The sequence below is a fragment of the Choloepus didactylus genome, chromosome 6 (assembly GCF_015220235.1).
Source record: "Choloepus didactylus isolate mChoDid1 chromosome 6, mChoDid1.pri, whole genome shotgun sequence".
Classification (NCBI taxonomy): domain Eukaryota; kingdom Metazoa; phylum Chordata; class Mammalia; order Pilosa; family Megalonychidae; genus Choloepus; species Choloepus didactylus.
Genome location: NC_051312.1, coordinates 128,304,241 through 128,327,617, shown reverse-complemented (window position 1 = coordinate 128,327,617; position 23,377 = coordinate 128,304,241). Strand labels below are relative to the sequence as shown.

The 23,377-nt window shown below is 38.4% G+C and overlaps 2 protein-coding genes across 9 annotated transcripts in view; both read right to left on the bottom strand.

Annotated features, from left to right (window-relative positions):
• Window positions 1-750: 750 nt before the first annotated feature.
• On the bottom strand, window positions 751-8,435 carry PTS (6-pyruvoyltetrahydropterin synthase). The gene is made up of 6 exons (XM_037841448.1): window positions 8,264-8,435; window positions 7,304-7,383; window positions 6,114-6,136; window positions 5,671-5,727; window positions 3,548-3,618; window positions 751-3,354 (listed from the first exon to the last, which is right to left on the bottom strand). Exons 1-6 carry the CDS (start codon window positions 8,344-8,346, stop codon window positions 3,231-3,233), a joined length of 438 nt encoding a protein of 145 aa, XP_037697376.1. The 5' UTR covers window positions 8,347-8,435; the 3' UTR covers window positions 751-3,230.
• Window positions 8,436-12,884: 4,449 nt separating this feature from the next.
• Window positions 12,885-23,377, bottom strand: part of LOC119538478 (testis-expressed protein 12) — a 132,463-nt gene continuing 121,970 nt past the window's right edge. For 7 of the 8 annotated variants that reach the window (XM_037841438.1, XM_037841436.1, XM_037841437.1 and 4 more), the window contains 4 exons: window positions 15,546-15,683; window positions 14,809-14,991; window positions 14,230-14,340; window positions 12,885-13,139 (listed from right to left, as the gene is read on the bottom strand). In XM_037841438.1, the coding sequence (XP_037697366.1) occupies window positions 13,026-13,139; window positions 14,230-14,340; window positions 14,809-14,991; window positions 15,546-15,683 (546 nt within the window). In that variant the 3' untranslated portion in view covers window positions 12,885-13,025. The remainder of the gene's footprint in view (window positions 13,140-14,229; window positions 14,341-14,808; window positions 14,992-15,545; window positions 15,684-23,377) is intronic. The other variant, XM_037841440.1, reaches the window with a different exon arrangement.

The window sequence follows — 23,377 nt, the reverse complement described above, 5'->3', positions numbered from 1 at the left end:
CATTTTCATACCTCACCACTTTAAGATTAATCTATTCGCTAATCCCAAGTATACTCTGCACATTCCCACCTATTCTGGTTTGCTAAAGCTCCCATTATGCAAAATACCAGAAATGGATTTGCTTTTATAAAGTGAATTTATTAGGTTACAAATTTAAAGTTCCAAGGCCATAGAAGTGTCCAAACTAAGGCATCAACAATACCGATATTGCAAACTAAGGCATTTCTTCACTAAAGAAAGGCTGATGGCATCTGGAACACCTCTGTCAGCTGGGAAGGCACATGGCTGGCATCTGCTGGTCCTTTGCTCCCAGGTTCTGGTTTCAAAATTGCTTTCTCTACAATGTCTCTGGGCTTCTGACTCTCTTAGCTTCTCTCAGCTCTCTGCTTGGTTCCCCTGGGGTGTTTCTCTCTAAGCATCTGGGAATCCTCTCTTAGTTTCTCTGGGGCAAACTCTGGGCTTCATGTCTTCGCTTAGCATCTCCAAATGTCCTTCTGTCTACATCTCCAAGCATCTCCAAGCATCTGGGTCTGTGTGAGCTCTTAGCTTCTTCCAGGGCAAACTCTGGATCTTAGCTTCTCTCCAAATTCTCTCTCAGCTTCTCTCGGGGTGTTTTGTCTTCTCTGCTCTGTGTAAGCTCTCTTTAAAGGACTCCAGTGATCTAATTAAGATCCACCCAGAATGGGTGGGATCACACCTCCATGAAAATGATCTAATCAAATGGTCTCACCTACAGTTGGGTGGGTCACATCTCCATGGAAACAACCTAAACAAATGTTCCAACCTAATTAAAAGACTAATGTCTGCCCCCACAAGACTGCATTAAAGAGCATGGCTTTTGTGGGGGACATAACAGATTCAAACCAGCACACCACCCTAATAAACTCAGTAATAAAATTTTACCTTTTCAATATTCATTCCCTCTGTTCTCCTGAATTCTAAACCACCCTTTCCCTTCTCCGTCACTTTAAGTGACCTGACCTCTACCACTAAGCCTTTCCAAATCTAACCAACTCACAATAATCTTTTATATTCTCTAAATTAATATTTACTCATCTGGTATTGAAAGTCATCACGATGAAAAATCTAAGAACAGGCAGCAGCAACTTCAGAAAGTATCTAGTCCAAACATTCATTTTACAGGTAAAGAAACTGAGGCCCAGAGATGAAAGTGACACGACTAAAAGTAACAGCACTAGGGCCAGAATTCAATCCTCAAAATTTTCAAGTTATATTAACTCTAAAAGTATTTGCCAAGTACCCATTATGTATAAGGCACTGTAAAATTCCAATAGTGCTACCAATATGCAATTCATTTATTAAATCAATAAAAACTAACCGAGTACTGTTTACCAGATACTCTACTTAGAATAAAGACCTTGCCCAAAAGGAATTCAGGGTAGTAAGAAGGGGGGAAAAAACAGGTAAAGCAATAATTACAGTATAACTTGATATGGTCTCTGATACCAGGTTCTAGATACACTTAGAAGAACACCAACATAGTATCTTTGGTCTTTCCAACTATTCACCAAATAAAAACACTTCTCCCTTTACTGAGAATAAGTAGGAAAAATATGTTCCTCAAAGCAACTTATGAACAACCAACACATAGCGTCAACGTTATTACAAGAAGTATTAGTTTTTCTTTGTGATATCAGATCTGTAAAACTTGGCATTTTAAAAAAATCTAAAAATATGCACACATCTTCTTTCTTATAGAGTCTGTGTTTTGGAGTCAGGCAGACCTTGAGCTTCAAATGTCCAGTTTGCAATTTATTTGCTGGGTGATCCTAAGCAAGGAACTTAAACTCTCTCAAGCATTCTTTTCTCCTCTGTTGATGGGCATAAAACCCACCCTTGCATGGCATTTGTGAGAATTAAAACTTAAATTGCCTTAGTAAATTATATGATTCTGCTTTTCACTGTCACATAATGGATACAAAACATTTTACATGAAAAGTAACAAAAATTGTATTTGATACATAAAACACATCCAAATTTAATTAACTGGTCAGTACAATTACTGCCAAAATTTATAATAAAATTCCTGCGACTACTGACTCTCCAAACTAAAAATCTACTTCTTTGAAAAGTATTCTAGCATAGCAATCACTGCACAAGTCTTTTTACTATTTTCAAATGGCAACATTCTGAGAATCTATTGTGTATCAGTTGTTATGTGGAGAGAAAAATAAAACAATTTATTGAAGATGTTTGGAATACTAATAAGAATGGGAGAACAGTTCTTTGAGTGAGGCACGCAAAGACATTCTTGATAATTCAGTCATGAGGAAAACATACCAGAAACGAATGCCAAATATATACTTCAACTTATGCAGGTAAGTTTAATGATTGGAACAAAATGGGATCAATTAGGAAAAAGTGTATGTAGGAGATGCCTTACACAGAATAATACATCCTTTTCATGATGACTATTTTACCTGGATTTAAAACAAGTGTTTATTATTCTTGTCTTTTGAATTAAAATTGTCCAGATGGTCATAAAGTCTGCAAACACACACCAAATACATAATAGTTTACTGATAATGTATGCTATGTTCAACTGTTGTTCCTCACTAACAATTCAAATTTCAGTAAGCTGTGCAAAACTGCAATGAACAATGTGCATTAAAGCAGCATTTCCATCAATCCTTGTATATACATCTGCTATGCATTGTCTTAGATGATCTGTGTCTCTAATTTTCACTAAGTAAATTTGCACCTTCAGCATATCTTAGAAGCAGTAATTTAGAGAGTTCAATCTATTAAAAATATATATACTGTGTAAGTTTCCAGACTTTGTGACCACCTGTATTTTATTTTTTGTAAGATTCATCTATTGTAAATCTTATAAACATTTTTACTATTTGTATAATCCAAGAAAATTTGGGTACCAAATATGAGATAATGGAGGAAACAGTACAAAAATTTATCTTTATCTTCTTGGTTTTCAAATAATTCTATACCAAAACATTTTGATGAAAATATAAGTGATTTTTAATCTGTAAATAAAAGATTCCCAGAATGACATTGAGGATATAGTACAAATTTGGTTTTAAAACAGATTTAATTTTAAAACAGGTCTTACAATAATTTAAATAAATCTGCATTCCAGAACACAATGTGCAGGTACAACAATTATGTGATGACTCCTTAATGCTCTAAGGAGATAAAGATCTTTTTCAAATACAGAAAAAAATCAGGTCTTTCTACAATGCTAACCCAAAGATCTATTGTCCTTTATAGACTACAATATTATTGTCAGTTTCATACACTTTTACTTTATAAAGAACTCCCACAGGAAGAAATTTCTGAAGGTTTTCCCAGATATAAACAGCCACATTTTCTGTCGTGCTATAGGAAAAAAAAAGAAGTTCAAAAAGCAAATGATAAACAAATGTTCATGTGTTAATATTTACCAAGAACAGAAATTCTAGCTTTAAAAGATATCAAACTAAAACTTAAGAAATCACCCAGCAATCAGAGAAAATGTTAAAATCAATACTTCCTTTTAACTATCTGTGTAAGGCAAGACAGTGATGCCCACCTCACCACATCAGTGAAGTATGGCACATCCAGATCCAGATTCTTGTGATCAAGGGGCTTCATAATTGCCTCCTAGAGACAAAAACAAAAGAAAAACCTCACGGGTTCCATTGACTCAAATTCCAAAGCGTTCCACCCATGCCTCTAAGCCTTACCTGTATCATTTAGCCACTAACTTAGTACTTATAAATACTAGGCCTGTGTCTAACAAAGCAATCTTAGCAAGTATGAAGTTGTAAGATAAAGTTAAGGCCCAGCTCTCTGTAGTCACCAGTTATCTTCTTGTAACTGAATGCCAAGGAGGTAAGAAACCAAAAAGTAGAGAATTCAATTGAGCCTTCTCGTAACATAAGCCACCGTGATTCCGAATTCAGTTTAACACTTTCTGAATTCTGTCCAGAAAGTTACCTGAAACACTTCTCCATAACAGTCTCACCTACAACTCAATGCCACACATCATTAGGACAAGACTAAGATTGAAATTATGAGGCAGTTCTAAATTTCTGTGATGAGGAATAATTTAGGAAAGATCTTGGGTTTTTAGAAGAAAAAATTATTGTAAATGTGAAGACTATTATTTCCTACCACATATATAATAACACAATGTTTTTCCTTGTCATTAGTAACAATTATAATTGCCTCATTCTTTCGAGGTTTTTACTTTTAGCTACTGTACAAGACCTAATTTTTGGTGAAGCAATCTAATTTTCCATATGGTATGGTTTTAAGAAGGGTATGTTAATAACAATATATCAATTGTTTCTTGAGCAAAGCCACAATCATCTAAAAAGAGTTAAGTCCTAGATCAAACAGCCTTTAGAATAGATCAAATGAAAGGATGCTCCATGGATGTCAAGAAAATAAATGTCTTTGCTTTATCTTCAATCCCAACTCAGGTCCAATTCCAACGTGGAAGTCATTTCTGCAGAGCATTTTCTAATTTTACTCTATATGCCATGATGAGCTACTTCTACTGATGGGAATGTGTGCTGTCCTTCAAGTATACAAAGATGGGTAAAAGTGGAGAGAACTCAACTATAGTACTGAATAATATGCCTGCTTGGAACATCTTATACTGCTGTTTTATCTTGTACAACACTTTTGCGTCCTTATAAGTTATACCCCCAGAAAATACAGGACCTCTGTCTTTACTGCTTTCCTAAAGTGCCTTGAGCATAGTGCTACTTGTTTGTTCACTCATTCTCTTCCTCATTTATTCAACCAACACTTATTGAGCACCTATTATTTTTACCTCCTAGAAAAACTAATGTGAGCATTCTGAGGGTAAGGGCTATGTCTCATTCATCTTTGTATTTCTAGTACTTAGTACAAAGACTGACGCAAAGTAGACAAATTTGGTGAATACATGGATGAGAAGTAATGTGAAAGAAGTAATAATTAACATTTTAATGAAGCAAATGTCAAATTCTAGGACAAAAATAAAGAGCAGAGCTGAAGTAAAGAACTAAAAACTGGTCAAGTGTTATGTAATAAAAAATATGCTGGATAGAAGGAAAGCGACTTCCAACTTCACAGCTGGCTAACCACATGACCTAGGCCAGTCAGTTAACCATTCAGCATCTCTTGGTCATAATCTATGGAATGAAGAAATTGGCTTAGATAATCTCTAAGGTCTCTTACAATGCAAAAATTCTATAATGATACAATCAATAAATCATTTATTGAACACTTCCTTGGATATTCATTTTCATCTATACACTTCCCCAGTGAGTTTATAACAAAGCAAAAGTGGATAAGATATGATAGTGTTAAAATCTATGACCAAAAGAGTCAAAGAAAATTAAGAGAAGGAAAGGAAAGCTTCCGGGGAAAGCTGTATCTTGAAAGGGTTGAATTTGTTAAAGAGAAGAAATCAGGATATTCTAAGCAAGGGATAGAAAACAAGCATGTCACATTTATTTCCATCACTGTAATACCACTCTGACTAATTTTCTTTGAGTCACCCAAGCAACTTTAGAAGGCCTCCAACTTCTCCTCTACTCCCACACCCAATTCTATGTACAAGGTCATGGAACTTCTGAAGGTACTTGGTTGGGGAGGTGAAAATGGGGGCATCAAATATACTTGGAGACAGCATATAATAAGCACCCAACATGCCATTACCTCCATACACTCTTTGAGGTCAGTCAAGTTCATAACCATTCCTGTAACAGGATCAATCTAAAGAATAAAACAAAGGTAAATATTATCACAATAGGCTCTCCATATTTAAACCTCTAGCAAATTGTTAAAAGCTGTACAATGTGCAGAGACTAGGCCTACATTTGCCTTCATGCCAGAGACAATCATCGATCTCGGCATAGAAACACCGTATGCTTGAGGCACCTGTTTCACTGTACTTCTTTTCAACCTGTCCACATATAGCATACTAAAGACAATACATTGGGAGAGGAGTGGCCTGGAATGGTAGCAGCTCACCACACAGACAAAGGATGACAATGAAGCAATATGAATTGGAACAGAAGTTTTCAACACAGAAGCCGCCATGTTGGCTGAGAAAAGGCCCAGCAATCTGCACAAACCACACGAATATTTTCAGAATGTACCTCTCCATGTACTGTCACCACAACTGTGGGAAAGAAAACAAAACACCAAAAACCAGCATGATTTACAACAGATTAACAACCCAGCACAAGTTAGCAACTTAAATTAACTATTAGAGATTCCCCACCCAAAGCTATATGTATAACAAGTTATTCTTTTAGTTAAGATTTTTTTATCAACCAAAGCCAAGACTCAACCAAGACAAAGGAACTTAGTAGCAAAGGCCAAGACCCAGGGTATACATTCAGCCTATGATGTTGATTCACTAGGTGGTAAGTCACTGCTTCTGGAGTTCTGCCAGTAAAAGTAGAAAATGTACAGGCAGGTGTCCAACTACATACTGAGCGCACCCAATTCTGGATGATATGTTTCTAATCAAGCAAAACCACGACCGGGTCTTAAACTGTTATCCTTTTACTCGCACAAATATATACAGTTTACATAGCTTTAAGAATTAACAAGTGCTTGAATAAAGCATTTGAAAATCCTGATGACCAATGCTTTACAAATTAATAACTTTTATATACTTACATATTTTTTAGCTCTATACGAACACAATAGCTATTACATGATAGTGAGTAAACCAATACTGAGATACATCATAGATCAAATAAGAGGCAGCACCTAAACTAGAAACCCTGACTTTCTGACACCTTATCTGCTCTTTTACTCCACCATACCATATTCTATTACACTCTAAGGCTTATGTAGCAGCGTTTCGAGACACTGGCTGTATCTCAAAGAATCAAATCACTTATCCTTGCATAAATTAATTACTTTCTTAGAACACTGCTGGCAAAGTTTTAGATCCAACCTATTCTGCCATTTTCAGTCATTATTATTTACTCAAAGAATCCAATCTAATTTTAGTATTTAGCCTGTTCCATACCTAATTAGAAGGAAACAGGATGCCAAAAGAATCTTATTATGTACTCTAAGGCCAAGGAAAAAGTGATTTAAACCACTCATTGTTTTGGACTATCCAGAACAGAACAGACAATTGAGAGGTTAAACTTAAGATGCATCCAACCAAGGCAATAAAGTTTCTCACTTTGAATTTTCATTTATTTTCTGATTCAAGGCTCAAAGTAATCATGTACTGTCCATAAGTCTTTTTACTCATTAAGCTCTTATAAGCTGAACACTGCCATCCTTATTAAAACGGCTAAAATTTTATCAATTTTTCTCTCACCTCTGTAATTGTGTCCATGGCCATTTGGATTGTTGCATTTCCCAAACAGTTTCAAGTTTTCTTCATTACTTAAAGATTTGCTGACCAAAAACAACAATAACAACAAAAGTCAATAAAACACGACACAAGTATTACACTCACACCTCTTCTCTGTTCCCTACATTTATGATTTGTTCTAGCCTTTGAAAAGTTTCACAATTTATTTACCTTGGCTTAGAGTCATAAATTAATTTGATTTCGAGGCTCGGCTATACTGACTGGAACCAATGTGTGCCCCCCAGACTACTGTACCACACAAAGCAGCAAAGAGAGGCTCAGAATGCGTCTCCCTAGTGCATGGTAAAGCTTGCTTCTGTCCATCTTCAGTGCATTTAAGCCGAGAGCCCTGGCTTCAAATCCCAACTGTGCTGCTTGCTTTTGAGTTGCCTCAGGAAGCGGAATTTGGGTCCTTTCTTACCCACAGTAAAAAGGGGATGAAACTTACCTTGCAATTCTATTAGATACGGTAGCTAATGCTCCTGGGACATGTTAGCTAACATTTATTGAGTGTTTATGATGTGCCGGATACGGTGCAATATGAGCAAGATTAATTCCTTTAAACTTCACATCAATCTTCTTAACTAAACTAAGGAAATCTGGGAGACAAACTTGTTTCAGGTCACAGAGCTAGTGGTGCCCCTTCATTCTCACTCCGCGGTCGGCTCCGTTAACCACCACGCTTTAACGCCTCAAGAGCCCGGCCAATTCTAGTTGCCAATGTTATTTTTGCTGTGGTCAATAATAAAGCGCGGACGCCACGTGAAGGCACCCAGCCCTGTCGCCCCTCCAACACCCGGTACCCCATCGACAAGGCTCAAAAGCAAGAGTGTAAGCATGGCCCCTGGCCCAGCCCCCGGTGACGTACTCCAGCGGGGTACGCGCCCCGCCTCCCACCACTGGGCACCTGTGGGCACACCCCACCTGTGGAGCCGGTGGGTCGCGCTGAAAGAGACGAGGCGGGAAAGCTGGGCACGGCGACAACGACCCAAGCCCAGAGCGCTCATGGTCTTCCAGGCCCGCGCGCCTCGGCACGCCCCTCCTCCCTGGGCCCGCGGCGGGCGGGGGGAAAGCGCCTCCTTCCGCGGTTGCGCAGTGCAGGCTCGCGCGCCCCCGGACGTGCTCCCCGGCTTCTTTCCCAAGGCTGGGCTCCGGCCACTTCCCGGGCTCGAGAGCGCCACCTGCCGGCTGGGAGGCCGTGACAGGGGTCCTTCACTATCAGAATGTCTTTTGAGAGCTAGAGTTCAGATAGCTAAGCATACCTTGGAACAGTCAAATATCTTTGATTTTTTTGTCTGCTCAGTCTGAGTAAACATCACCCGATTAGGGTCATTCTGGGCACATTTTGGGTCCTGGAGTGACCTCTTTGAGCCTCCCCTCCCACTCCCTTCTAGAAATCCCTGGGTTCGTTACACTGAAACCTCCAGCCTCATGATACCCTATCTGAAATGAGACCAGAGCCACAGTTTACCTATAACATAAAAGGAACAGGAATTTGAGAGTACTTGTAGGCACACGTGGCTTTCAGAGATGATACTAACTTGAACTGTGGTAATAACAGTTCTTACTAAGGGAAATTATCAAGCCATCTTTACCATCCACGAGCATGCAGGACCCATTTAGTGCTCTGGGTTGGCATAGTTTGAACACATAAACACATGCATTAGCAATTCTCTGGCCAATGTAGATACCGCTGGAGAGAAAAGATCTTGTTTACTCAATCTGCTCATAAGAGTTTCCAAACTATTCACAGTCCCTAGGATCATGTTACCTCTTGCCTCCATTCATTCTTTCATTGAATATTTATTGAGCATCTATTATATGGTTGGTACTGATCCAGGCACTAGGGAGGACAGTGTACATTCTATATGAGAAAATAAATGATTCAAATGATGAAAAGCAGAACAAGTCAATAATTAATAACAGACTTGGAAAAGTTTCCTATAATTTTAGAAAAGGAATATTAAAATCATGGCTATTTCAGAAATATAAGGCACAATGGTGATTTTTCTCAACTATCTCATGTCTCCAGGTGTATATTGTTTGTTCTGAATTAAACTGTTAGCATGTTATGTAGCAAACATTCTTATACATTTTCAAATGTTTGTCCCATCTCCCCCATTAGGCTGTAAAGAAAGGACTTCGAAGAATAACCTTTCAGAAATTTTTGAAATAGAGATGACTCTTTTAATCCTCTCAATTTACAGACGAGGAAACCCAGGCACAGAAACGTTAATGTCTCTCCCAAGATCACTCAAAATATAAACACTATTTCCCAGGTATACTTCAGAGGTAAATACACTAACATTCAGTGGTTACACAAACACTTTACTCATGCTGGAAGCAGTTTAAAGCATTAAAATGCAACAAAAAGTAAAAGGGTAAAAGAGATTTCTGAGAAATTGCATTTATTACTTGATTAGTTTAATAAAAACATTTCATTGCATTTAGAGTTTTTGCTCTAAAATATTTCACTAAATCTAATACTATATAAGGCTACTCACCAAACTCACCCTCAGTGATCCTAACTAACCAATAAACAAACAACATCCCCCCTAACTTCCAATGCTTTGCTTTCAGTGCTTTGAGATCAAAGTCCCCATTTAATTTATGCAATATTTACTGAAACCTACTAAGGCAGAGCTTTGTGCTTTGCTCCTTTGTACTCAGGAGGTTAGCTTCTAGAAGAGATACCTGAAGGTACACAAATGGACAAAAATAGGGAAGGTAGCCCCCATAAAGATCACCTCCAGTCCTCAGTCACTCATTAAGTCAACAAAGGTTACTTCACACACAAGTGCCAGAAGCACAAAGATGAATAACAAACACATGATCCCTGTCCTCATAGAGTTCTGTTTAATGGGAGAGTCAAATACAGAAATATTATCAATACATACTAGAAAACACTAATTCTGCCTCAGAAAGTAAAAGAAGGCTTCTGTTTTGGTTTCATCCTCCAAGCAAATACCACGAAATGGGTTAGCTTAAATAATGGGAATTTATTAGCTTACAGTTTTGAGGCTATGAAAATGTCCAAATCAAGGCATCATCAAGGCAGTGCTTTTTTTCCCAAAGACTAGGTGTCAGCAATCTTGGCTCCTCTGCCACATGGCAAGGCACATGGCAGCATCTCCTGGTCTCTTTCTTCTATTCTGGGTTCCATTTCAGCTTCTTGCTCCTTGTGGCTTTCTCCCTTTGTCTGAATTTTATTCTCCTATAAAGGACTCCAGTGAGAGGATTAAGAACCATTCTGATTGAGGTGGGTCACAGCTTAACTGAAGTAGCCTCATCAAAAGGCCCTACTTACAATAGGTCCACACCCATAGGAATAGATTAAATTTAAGAACATGTTTTTCTGGGGTACACACAGCTTCAAACCACCACAGTTTCAAAGTGCAGGTGACTTCTGAGCAAGATTTTGAAGGCATTCACCAGATGGGTAAGAAGGGATGAGAATTCCAGGAAGAGAAGAGAGAGCAAAGAAAACACAGGAAAGCACAGCTTGTGTAGTGCACAATAAGTTCTAGGCTGCACTGGGGAAACAGGTGAGAGATGAGACTGAAAATATCCATTGGGGACCAAATTATTGAAGGGCCTTGAATGTCACTTTAAGTATAAAAGGGAAGAGGCTCCATCCCCTTTTCAACTGTCTTCTGGCTCTTCCCCAAGAAAAGAGAATTCTCATCTGATTGAATCACATTTCTAGCCACCAACTGGCCTCACTTGCTCACAAGCAGGGTCACAATGTGTTACAAGTCCCACATATAGTTGTGGCTTACATCTGGTGCTATGCACAAAGGATTAAAGTGGGTCAAAATCCCACCCCCCCACCCCCAAGAAAGCCTGGGCATTTTAGTCACTGTTCTATTCTGTCTCTTGCCCCTGTAATAAGCTTCTCCAGGGCCTGGCACCTTAGGACAGACAGGCCATCTCTCTCCCTTTTCCTCTCATTCATATACCGCTCACTCTCTCTTTCCTTAAGTCTTGGGCTTAGGGAGGGGAAGAGGCCCTGACTAGGCTTTGAGCCTTAATTATATATTCACTCACATTTTACCAGAAAGTTGTGCATTGAATTACCAGGATTATACAACTGGATTATAAAATGGCGTCTATCCTTTTTTGTCTTTTCCTTCAGGAACCTTATAGATAGAAGGACTGAGGCACAATGCAGGATACCTTGGGTTAAAATTTTATGATTCTACTTTGCTAATCTTTTTATGTTTGAACTTCACTTCCTATGTATTTAGGATGGAGTAAAGGTTTTTAAAGAGAGGAAAGACTTCATGAGATCTGTGCACTTTCCAGATGTCAGCCAGGGTCTCCTTCACCCTTAAGATCTAGATAAGATAGATCAAACCTCCATGTCATGTCTGGGGAAGTACAATGCCTTTTCAGGGACTTCCATGAAATATCAGGGGACTTATGTCCTTATGATTACCTCAGGCACTAAGCTCATGCATCTGCTGAATTCATTCAATTTAGGCACCTTCTTGCCATTCCATACCTGCTGTTGCTGTCACCAACCTTGATATGAAACTCAGCTGTTTTACTTATTGCCACAATCAAATCCTTACAGATGGCATTTACATGTATAGAGTGCTTCTCAAAAGATGACAGTGTTTGTGAAGTTTGAAGTAACTCTTAAGGAAAATTGGAGAGGAAATTGACTATTTTGGGCCAGGGATGTGTAGCAAATCTGAGGCTAGTGACCATGAGTTCACAGTTGGCCCAAACTATGTGCTTGGGGAGTTTCTCCAGCAACATTCAGCATGCAGAGGGAGAGTGGACGGGATAATTATTCAGGACCAGAGTTCAGCCTGTGGGACAAGGAGGGTTGGAACCAAAGAAAAAGGGAGCGTGGGATTTTTAGGGTGTTGACAAGAGTGTGGTTTAAGTGACAGACCTGCAGATCTAGACTGATTAGGGCTGTTGATAAAAACTGATGGGGTCTAGAAATGTGGAGAATATACGGTGTCTAGTGCCACCTGTTGCCCAAATTAATGAACAACTACGGGTTTTTCATTAATCCTTGGAGAACTATACACCTGGAAATTAGAGGAAATGCCTGATTGTAGAGCTGTCCCTCAAAACAAGCACCTCCGAAGCTGAGCTGGGGACAGGGAGGGTGGTGGTAGTGAGAGGTCCTTGGGAGAGTTAGGCAACTGCAGTGGCATCCATGGTGGACAGCAGAGAAATATCTAGTTCAGAAGAAACCTCCAAACATGATATAACTGGGATCCTATCCTCTGGGAGTACCTCAGGACCAGTGGTATCAGGCAGGCTGTGATGGAAAGAACAAGATGCTTTTCACATCTATATTCAAAATGTACTACCCATGACCATTTGTATTTTTTCTCCCAAGTTTGAGCATCTGTGTTACCCACTTAATCTGGTGGTGTTAATGACCCCTTTAGTTCTTTCCATGTATTAACTAGAAGAAGTTATAGCCAATATATGTACATTTAAAACCCTCTTCAAAAGGTTGTATCAACAGTTGCTTAATGTTTTCAAGGAAGAGCAGTAAGAAAATGTGAAGCCATAATTGTCTCATGAATCCCATTTTTAATAGAAATTTAATATGTACTCAAGTGTCTATAGTTTGGAAAACAGGGTGCCCTTCTTTTTCTCTCTTTTTTATAGAGAACATTCATTTTGCACCCAGATCCCAGACCATGTGGCTGTCCCATCAGATGGGTACAAAGGTGCCGTGGAATCCACAAGGCATTTGCACAGACACTTCAGCTCGGCCCAGTTCTTCAAAGTTTTTAGCATCCAAGACTAGGAGAAAATTTCTTTCATTCTAGAAAAGGAAAGACAACACTGAAATTTCCCTTTATTTTCATTTAAAATCTATCTCTTCCATTGGACTGTAAAATTTCTAATGGCAGAGACAATGTCTTAATCACCTTTATATCTACCCCCTGTACTAGCCCAGTGTCCAGCCTACCCTATCCACTCACTACATGTTTGATGAATTGCTGAACTGGACTGAAAAGGAAATCCTGGCTGAAGAAGTTCATACCTAGAGCAAAGAAATTAAGTCTTTATATTAATCACCTTCACAGAATCCTTCTGAATTTAAGCACCCTTTTACTTGCCCCCTTCCAATCTCCTAAGATACAGGGAAACTCTTTCTTCCAAATTAGAACTGTCTCCATTTTGCGTTACTTTAGAGCTGTTCAAAAGGCAGCATTGCAAGGCAAACTGAGATCTGCCCCAGTCTAATTACAGGAGTGGCAAACATCTGTAGACAGGAGTGGCAGACATCACTAATTGATCGCAGCACTTTTCTCAATGAACTCTTAAAAGGCCCCAGACTCCTACACCCCAGGCAGCTATTAATAATTGATCAAAGTTGGCAAACAAAGTGAACCTATTTGCCACAAGATAGCCCTAGATAAGTAGTTAGATATCAACACTGATGAGACACTAGGCCAGGGCTTATGACATTGGACTTCTGGGTCAGTTAATTGAAATTGGCAGCACAGATGGTGCTAAGCACGTTAACCTAGAAGTATTTAAATACTGGGCTTTACCACCATGAGATTTTATGCAAGCCTTTTTTAATTTCTTTAAGTTACAAATTCCACATGTTTAAAATGGTATCCCAAAAGTTGTTCTGACAACTAAATAAGATTAAAATGCATGAAAGTAGTTTGCAAATAACAAATTCCTATGCAAATGTAAATTATTATTATGTCTCTACAAATATAACTTTTAAATAATAAATTACTGACTATGATAAAAGAGTGTATAAATAGCAAGGAGGGGAAGAGGAGAAGGTGCCATATTGGAATCAAAATAAACTATCCATAACATTACTAAATACAACCCTCAAATGGTTTACTACTACTTTTCCTCTTGATTAGCAATAGGTAAAATACATTTACCTGGTTGGGGGTGATCACCACAGAAAGAATAACCCCAGCATCTTCTTCACTGGATCCTGGTGCTGGAACAAAAACAGGTTCTGAAGGATAAAAGCCATCTTGTCTCCATACCTGCAAGGCCCCCAAAAAAAGTATTTATGAAAAGGCCAGTTATGAGCTAGAAGCTTTCTATAGCTTTTGTACTCCCAGCATGAGTTTGACTGTCAATACAGTATTGCAACAGTAAAAGAATCAGGTTTACTGAGTTGAACTTAGAGTAAGATTCATCAAACATGATTTATGTAATTATAATTTCCCAACAACTTGAAAAATGTAGGTGTCCTAATAGCCTTAACCCCACAGTTTCTCCCAAAACAACATCCAGCATAGAATTATTTTTCTGGGCTCGGTGTTCATATAGATTCCCTAGAGGGAACATATTCCTAATTTAGGTGATTCCATGGTTCTCAAATTTAATAAAAGTAAATGGCTGAGCTGCTTAAAATTAAAGAATCTCAAGAGTTACCTTAAACAAAACAAACTAATTCAAAGAACACATAGATCTTTTAAAAGTCTAGAGAAGGAAAGATACTCTATTACCATCAGTGTCTTGTTCACCACGTCAATCTTGATCAGAGAATCCCCCACCAAATGCCGAAAGCCACAGCCATAGAAGAAATGATACTTTTTGCCATTGAATTGGCCATAGTTGATCTGGGGAAATTCAATGCCTCCTTCCTCCTCTAAGTCCTCGTGGTGCAGATTTTCATGAGTGCACCAGATCTAAAAGAGGTTCCAAAAAGTAGTTTTTTAATTCTCACTTATGTTTCTCACTGTAGGTCAGTGAAGGGACTAATACCCTAAAGGAGTTTGTAACAGTGCTTGGAAGCCAAGTTTCTATATAATTTCTTTTATATTGCTCCTCTTTCCATCATTTGTATGAATGCATAAAAGATTATTAGGTTTTATGAATAAGCCGTCAAATGGTTCATACCTAAAGGTAAAACATTAATGGTTGTACATTGATATGATTGTGGTAAGCAAAAATTATCTAAAACGTGGGGCTAGTTGATACCCATCTCAAATGCTTAGACATTTTACAACCATTAGATAGTTGTATGTATCTGGTTGAAAACACAAAAAGGATAAGTAAACACACAGCAATCTACCCCAGCCCAGTTTCTATGATTCTTGTCCAAGCAATGTTACATGACCTTACCATGTTCAGCTGAATGTTATAAAACCTACTGGGCACCAAACATTACGGAACACAGTCAATGAATGAAGTACCACCTCTAAGTTCAACATCTTAGTCTAATGTCCTTTCATGTGCCTACCTTTCCATCAGCCTGTTTCACAGCACTAGCCGAAGAATAGGACAATGAACTGAGGTTCTCTCCCTCAGGAGCATTCAAACTGACATCTAAGGGCAAAACAAACCTTCGAGGGAAAGATCTGGCTACTGAATTATAGACCTGTTCAGGAAATAGAAATAGACAGATGAGAAAATTGTCATTCATAGGTTAACGATGTGCTCCAATAATTTATATTTAATCAACATTATTGGCATTCCTAAGCAAGTGTGTAAATGATCATTTTCATTCATTCATTTATTCAACAAATATTTGTTGAGTACCTACTATAGGCCAAGCACTGTTTTATTCACTGGGGATACAGCAATGAACAAAGCAAAGATTCTGGAATCATGAAACTTATATTCTATTAGAGAAAGAATGAGAATAAATAAATAAGAAATTTTAAAAATATGACATTTAATTAGTGTCAAATAAATAAATTACTATATAGCCAAATGTCTAATAGTGATGAGTGTCATTAAGAAGCATAATGTAGGGTGAGGGACTAGATAGTAGTAAGGATGCTTCCTTATTCAGGTTTGGTCAGGGTAGTCCTCTGAAGAGGGTTAACTTGCAAGCCTGGGATACTCACATCCTGTACCTTCCCCCAAAAAGGCCTGTTTTCAGGACCAGTCTTTGGGAATTGTGCTCGTCAAACGTTCTATATGGTAAGTGTGCTTTTCTATGTCTGAGGCTTTGAGCCATACAAGACATGTTTGTCCAGACAGTTAATATTAACAATATGATTTATGATAAATGCATGTTTTCCTTCTGGACGTCTGGAGCTTCAGTAACTGAAATCAGTCAGAGTGGTACTATATGCCTAAGTGACTGACTTTCAACAAAAACGCTGGACAACCAGGTTCTGACGCACTTCCCTGGAGGACAACATTTCACATGTGTTGCCACAAATTGTTGCTGGAGGAATTAAACATATCCTGTATGACTGCATCAGGAGAGGACTTTTGGAAGCTTGCCCCTGGTTTCCTCCACTGCCTTTTCCTTTTACTGACTTTGCTTTGTATCTTTTTGCTGTAATAAATCATAACTATGAGTAAGACTATATGCTAAGACATGTATCATTTTGTGTAACAAATCATAACTACAAATAAGACTATATGCTAAGTCTTGTGCTAGCAAATCATTCAACCTAGGGATGGTCCTGGGAACCCCTGACATAGCCTCTCTACAGAGATGATGTTTAGCAGGAGACCCAAATAAAATAAGTGCATTTTATCTGACCATAAGAATTCTTTAAGCACATTTTCTTCTCCTGAAACACTGTAAAATGGAGAACAAACCTCACCATTTCTTCCAGCTTCCTCTATTTAAAAGAGACCTGGCATTTAGAAAATGAATTCTTCCATGACCAAGGTTTCAGATGCTTTTCTCATTCAGCTTTCTGCTAAAGTAATTTGGGTAAATGAATCGCTGGACTCAAAGGTCTCTGAAACATCAAAGTTTTAGAGGAACTCTTCTCATGTTAATCTTGACAGAAATGGCTAACCCAGAGGTCCAGTGCAATATGACAAGAAAAACAAATCAGATAAAAAGTTTGGAAAGGGAAGAAAAAAGTGTCATTACTTGCAATGATATCATTATATATGTAGAAAATCTGAAAAAAAATCTACAAATTATTGGATTTATAAGTGAAACTACAGCATTACCAAATTCAAGATCAACAAACAAAAATCAATTCTATTTCTTTTTTATAACATAAAATAAAAGGAAACACACAGTGTTTAAAATAGTGTCAAAAATAAATGTCGAGAGGATTGTGGGAAGATAGCAGAGTAGGGAGATCCAGGACTCAGTCCTTCCATCAAAACAACTACTGAACAGGCAGAAACTGTCTGAAACAACTATTTTGAAACCCTAAAGGCCAGAAAAACATGGTATAGCATCCAAGGAAGAGTGGGAGAAAGAGGCTGACAAATTATGGTAAAGAACAGTAAATTGCTCTCTCCACACAATGGCTACTGGCACCCATCCCCCACTCTTGTCACGGACTGCTGTGGACTCAGGCCCTCGGCCGGCTGGCTGGTGACAGAAGGGGACATAAAAATCCCCTTCCTGGTGAGCTATTTCTATGTTGTGCTCTGAACTGGCCGCCATTTAGAGCAGCTCCTGAATCCATTCAGAGAATCTCCTGATTTCTGGGCAATGTGACTTGACTTCCCCACCCTGTAGGTACAGCCTTGAAGTGTGGGACCTCATACAGTTTGCATTATCTCTTCTCTTCCCTGGAAAATGGAGACCACCTCAGATAGAGGCCATCTTTTGCCTCTGATGTCAGTCGTTATGACCAAGTCTTTAGTTTTCAAGTACACGTGGAATTGTGGCATTGTGGAGAGAGCAAAGGAGTAAGAAAGATCTAAATTCAATTCCCACACAACTCTGCTGATTATGTTATATATGGACCCGTGATGAGAAAAAAAGTGCAAAAGTACAGAAAATGACTGCAGAAGTTAAGACCAAAAGGGATGTACACAGGGCAAGAGCTACTGCATGACTAAGGCGTGACCCTTTGTTTCGGCGGGAAAGGGCAGTGAGTCATGAGGCAACTGATGCTCGCGCGTTGAGTACCAAACAAATGACGAGTACCAGGACAAAACTTTCACGTCAAAATGCATCAAGTACCAAATTCGACAAGTTTCAAAACAGTTGAGTACCGAGGTACCACTGTACATGGCTGCTGTCTGCTGGAGGAGTCAGCAACACATCTAGTAGCCCTCACCTACTCCCTCCTTTTCTTTTTGTGTGTAGCTATTTCAGCATGTTTCCATTCCACAGCCTGGGAGGGACGTTAGGTCTAATGGAATTGCCTGACTATATTTTGAACCTGAAACCAAGAGCAAACTGCCCCAGCTGCTTGCCGGAGTGGGAGCTCTGTCCAAAGTTTGCTTGATACATGCTTTTTACTCAGTGGCAGTGTGCTCTACCCTTGGGGTGTGTAAATACTCAACAAACAGCACAGGGTCTCTCCCCTCCTACGCAAAGTGGGGCCTGCGGAATTGCCACCCACCGATGCTGACTTGAGCAGCTGGCCTCCCTGAGAGACTTGCCATGATGGAATTTCTTCCCCTGCTCTTTTGGATTTTTTGTGCTATGTAAGTAACAAACTGGTCATTTGCTGAAAGCTTTTGTTGTGCCTGAGCCTGTGTTCCCATGATGCACCATGTAGCAACTTGTTTCACACTATCATTTGTTTTCATTATTATCATCCTTACATGATGTAATGTAGATAAAAGGTGCCTACCATAGTTTTCATTTTTTATATTAAATCCTCTACACATTTTGCTTGCCAACTCACTTCCTCATGCATTCATTTTAAAAAGTGAATTTTTTCTGTAACTCCTTTCTGTCACCTCACTTCAGCCCTTTCATTGCTTATTAGCAATTATGCAAGAAGGTGAGGTGACAAAGGGTGAGTAGGCTAAAGCACAGAGTTGGCCAGTGTTGGCAATTATGAATAGCTTTACAACTTCTGAAAATGCTTCCTGAGGAAGGTCATCAATCCCACCAAGGAGACGGGTTCTAGTATGTGGGTTTGTTTACCCCACACAATTCCTTTCCACAGTTAGAAGGTAAAACTGGGAATCAGCTTAGAATATCTGCAATTCATTTTTTCTAACATAATCATGAGGATGAATCTCAGTTTGTAGCAAGACATTGGGAGGTTCCTTTTTAAATTATATTCTTCACCTCCTTTCAGACGTGGATTCATATAGAGCATTTCAAGCTCAAAGGAAATAGCTTAAGGAAAGGCTTACCTTAAAATGTGTGTGACAATTGAACAACATAGAAAACAACTATACACTTTAATTAAATATGTGAGGTTACATTTTAAGACGAGTGAACAGTTAGCTGGATTTTTACGGAGATAAGAGTTCCTTTTTCTTTTCTTTTCTTCTCTTTTCTCATTCAATTTCTTAAGGGAGTGAACAAATTAGGTTTTCTCTTGTCTTAAAGCTTTTAGATGGCAGAGAGCCTGCCAACCTGTCTTTATTCTGAGGCATTGTCTCTCAAGTACTCCCTTGCCCATGACGATATTAAAGCATCAAGGATTTTTTGAGTCCTTTAACATGGTTTTTAGCTTCCACTAAGCCTCTGGGAAGCTCTAAAATTTTGTTCATGATCTCTGTTATACAGCCCACCATAGAGAGAAATATGATGAATACTGCAATTTAGATGGTACAGAAGTGACATCCACAGACCTAACAACTTGCATGATATTATCATTGCCTCTTCTTCAGTACCTGCACAATGAATATTAATTTTTGAAAAGTACAAAGCTTTTCTGATTTATTTAATCATCACTGATTAAAATCTAGGATGGTTTAGGATGGTTGGGGGTACCTGATTTATATGTTTCATCATACCATATCATAAAAGTAAAGTGATCATATCATAAAAGTAAAGTGAACTGAGACAACAGAAACTACAAGTATATAAATGCAAGGACAGATAGGAGGTCAAGGACCCTCATCACCACCAGGCAACCTTCAGATTATAGAGCAGGGTTTTGCCATCAGGCTAAGCCTAAATGTTCAATATTTGAGCTAGGTGAAACGGACATGACCAAGTTAAGAAAATAATATGACTTGAGTGTTGTGAATGCATTTACTTGTTTCTTTGTGTGCAAAAAGCTGTTATAATGTGTTTGTCAATATTGGAAGCAAATTCCTTCATTGCATATTTTCCTCCCTTGGAAAGTTTCTTTTTTTTTTTTTTCCTCCCCAAACCGCCAGAAAGAAGCATCTTTATGAAAGAAAATTCAGAAAATACCAAAAGTCACAAATAAGGAAATAAAAACTATCTATAGCCAACAAGCAGAGATAAGCACTCCTAAAATTTTGCTTATATACTCCTGTGTTTTTAGTTATATATATATAGGATTATAAATTTATAATTTGCATTTTGAAATTTTATGACCATATTCCCATATCTTTATATATGCTTTTACAATATTTTAAAGAGTTAAATATTTTTAAATATACAAACATATTTTAGTTTATTTGATCAATTCCTATTGTTGCACATGCATTTGGTTTATAATTTGGGGCAATTATAAAGAATGCTTTGACTAATTTCCATGTACATAAATGATCTGAGGCATAAAAGTGGAACCATTGGATTATTAAAAAAAAAAAAAAAAAAAAAAAATCCCCTTCCCTAAGACCAGGGGTGGGCATGGCTAAACGCTGATCATGGCTTTTGATTAGTGACTTCAGATCACAGGGGCCTGGCTCTGAAGTGGAGACTTAAGGATGCTGCACTTCCTCGGGGCTGGAGGGGACAGATAGTTGACGGGTTGAATTTGCTGGGCAGGCCAGGAAAGCTCAGCTGTGGGAAGCCATGAAAGCTCTTGGCACCCTTCCTGATTCCCTCTCCAGGGCACTGTGAAGCCAGTCTGTGCCCCTTTCGTGGATCGCTGACCCAGTTTTGGCTGGGAAAGACTGACTTGGGAAAGTCCTCCCCAGCGTGCCCCTCCTCCCGAATCTGCTCTCCAGGCAAAAGCAGCTTGAGACAAGAAAGGAGAGTAAGAAACTATAGGGGCAGAAAGTCTGGGGCAAAGTCCCGCCAGCTTCAAACACATGAGAAAGGGAGGTCTGTCTCCAGGGAAACAGAGGGGACAACCAAACTCCTATAAACAGGGGAACTCCAAAACAACTAACAAGCAAATGCCCTGGACAACACAGAGGCCCAGAAAGACAGGGAAAAACCTATACGCTGTATTCACCTTGGGAAGATCTTTCTGATAGGAGGGCTGAAGCTCAAGAAAATCTCTGTTTTACCACCAGCTGGTTACAAAATCAAGAAACAGACATTTCAAGGAATAAATCTCTGAGTTAACATTTTAAAATATTAAAATATACATTGTGCAACAAAAGATACAGTAAATGATGGTGATCCACAAGAAGAGGGCAAAATTCCAGAAAACATCAACAGCATATTAAAAGAATTATACACCATGATCAAATGGGATTTATCCCTGGGATGCAAGGTTGGTTCGACATAAAAAAATCAATTAATGTAATACACCACATTAATAGAATAAAGGAAAAAAAAAACCACACATGATCATCTCAATTGATACCGAAAAGGCATCTGACAAAATGCAGCACCCTTTCTTGATAAAAACACTTAGAAAACTAGGAATGGAAGGAAACTTCCTCAACATAATAAAGGGCAAATATGTAAAGTCCACAGCTAACACCCTACTTAATAGTGAAAGACTAAAAACTTTCTCTCGAAAATCAAGAACAAGACAAGGATGCCTATTGCACCACTGTTATTCAACATTGTTCTGGAAGTTCCTGCCAGAGCAATCAGGCAAGACAAAGTAATAAAACACAACCAAACGGGAAAAGAAGTAGTAAAACATTCCCTATTTGCAGATTATATGATCCTATACACAGAAAATCCTGAAATATCCACAACAAAACTCCTAGAGCTAATAAATGAATTCAGCAAAGTGGTAGGAAATGAGATCAACACTCAAAAATCAATAGTGTTTCTATATAAAAGCAGTGAACAATCAGAACAAGAAATCAAGAAAAAAATTATTCACAAAAGCAATTAAAAAATTCAAATACCTAGGAATAAATAAAACCAAAGATGTAAAGGACTCATACATAGAAAACTACAAAACATTGCTAAAAGATATCAAAGAAGTCCTAAATTAATGGAAGGACATTCTGTGTTTATGGATTGGAAGACTAAATATTGTTAAGATGTCAATCCCACCCAAAGCAATTTATCAATTCAATGCAATACCAATCAAAATCCCAACAACCTTCTTTGCAGAAATGGAAAAGCTAATCATCAAATTTATATGGAAGGGCAAGGGGCCCTGATGAGCTAAAACCATCTTGAAAAAGAAGGAAGTTCTAGGACTCATACTTCCAGATCTTAAGAAGTCACAGTAATCAAAACTGCATGGTACTGGCACAAGGACAGACATACAGACCAATGGAATGGAACTGAGAGCTCAGAAATCATCCCTCACATTTATGGCCAACTGATTTTTGACAAGGAGGTAAAGACCACTTGATTGAGAAACAATAGTCTCTTCAACAAATCGTGCTGGAAAACTGGGTCTTCTCTATTTGGAAAAAAAAAAAAAAAAAAAAAGGAGGGCCACCTCCCTCACACCATATTCAAAAATTTACTCAAAATGGATCAAAGACCTAAAAACAAGACCAGAACAATCAAACGCCTAGAAGAAAAGGCAGGGAAGCATCTTTGGGACCTTGTATTAGGCAATAGTTTTTTTTAGACTTTATACCCAAAGCACAAGCAACAAAAGAAAAAATAGATAAATGGGACTTCATCAAAATTAAAAACTTTTCTGCCTCAAAGGACTTTATCATGAAAAAGATTGTTGTAAAATGACAACCTACACAATGGGAGATAATATTTGAAAACTACATATCTGATAAATGTTTAATATCCATAATATATAAAAAAATCATTCAACTTGACAATGAAAGGGCCCAATTTAAAAATGGACCAAAATTGCCCTATGCAGCAACTATTAAAGAGGCTGAAACGGAGATCCAGTTTCAACTGGAGATATGAATGAAACGGACTTGGTTGAGATTGGGGTAGATCAGACTAAAGGGTAGAGGATGATATTAACTGTGTTTAAACTTCGGCTTCTGTGTGGGGACCAAAGGAAGAGATATTTATTTAGTGCAAAATCTATATTTTCTGTAGCATACTATGTAATTTAACTTGTATGGTCAGTTTACTCAAACACCATAATTTCATGGAACCTTGAACAGGAAATGAGATCGGTTGGTTTATAC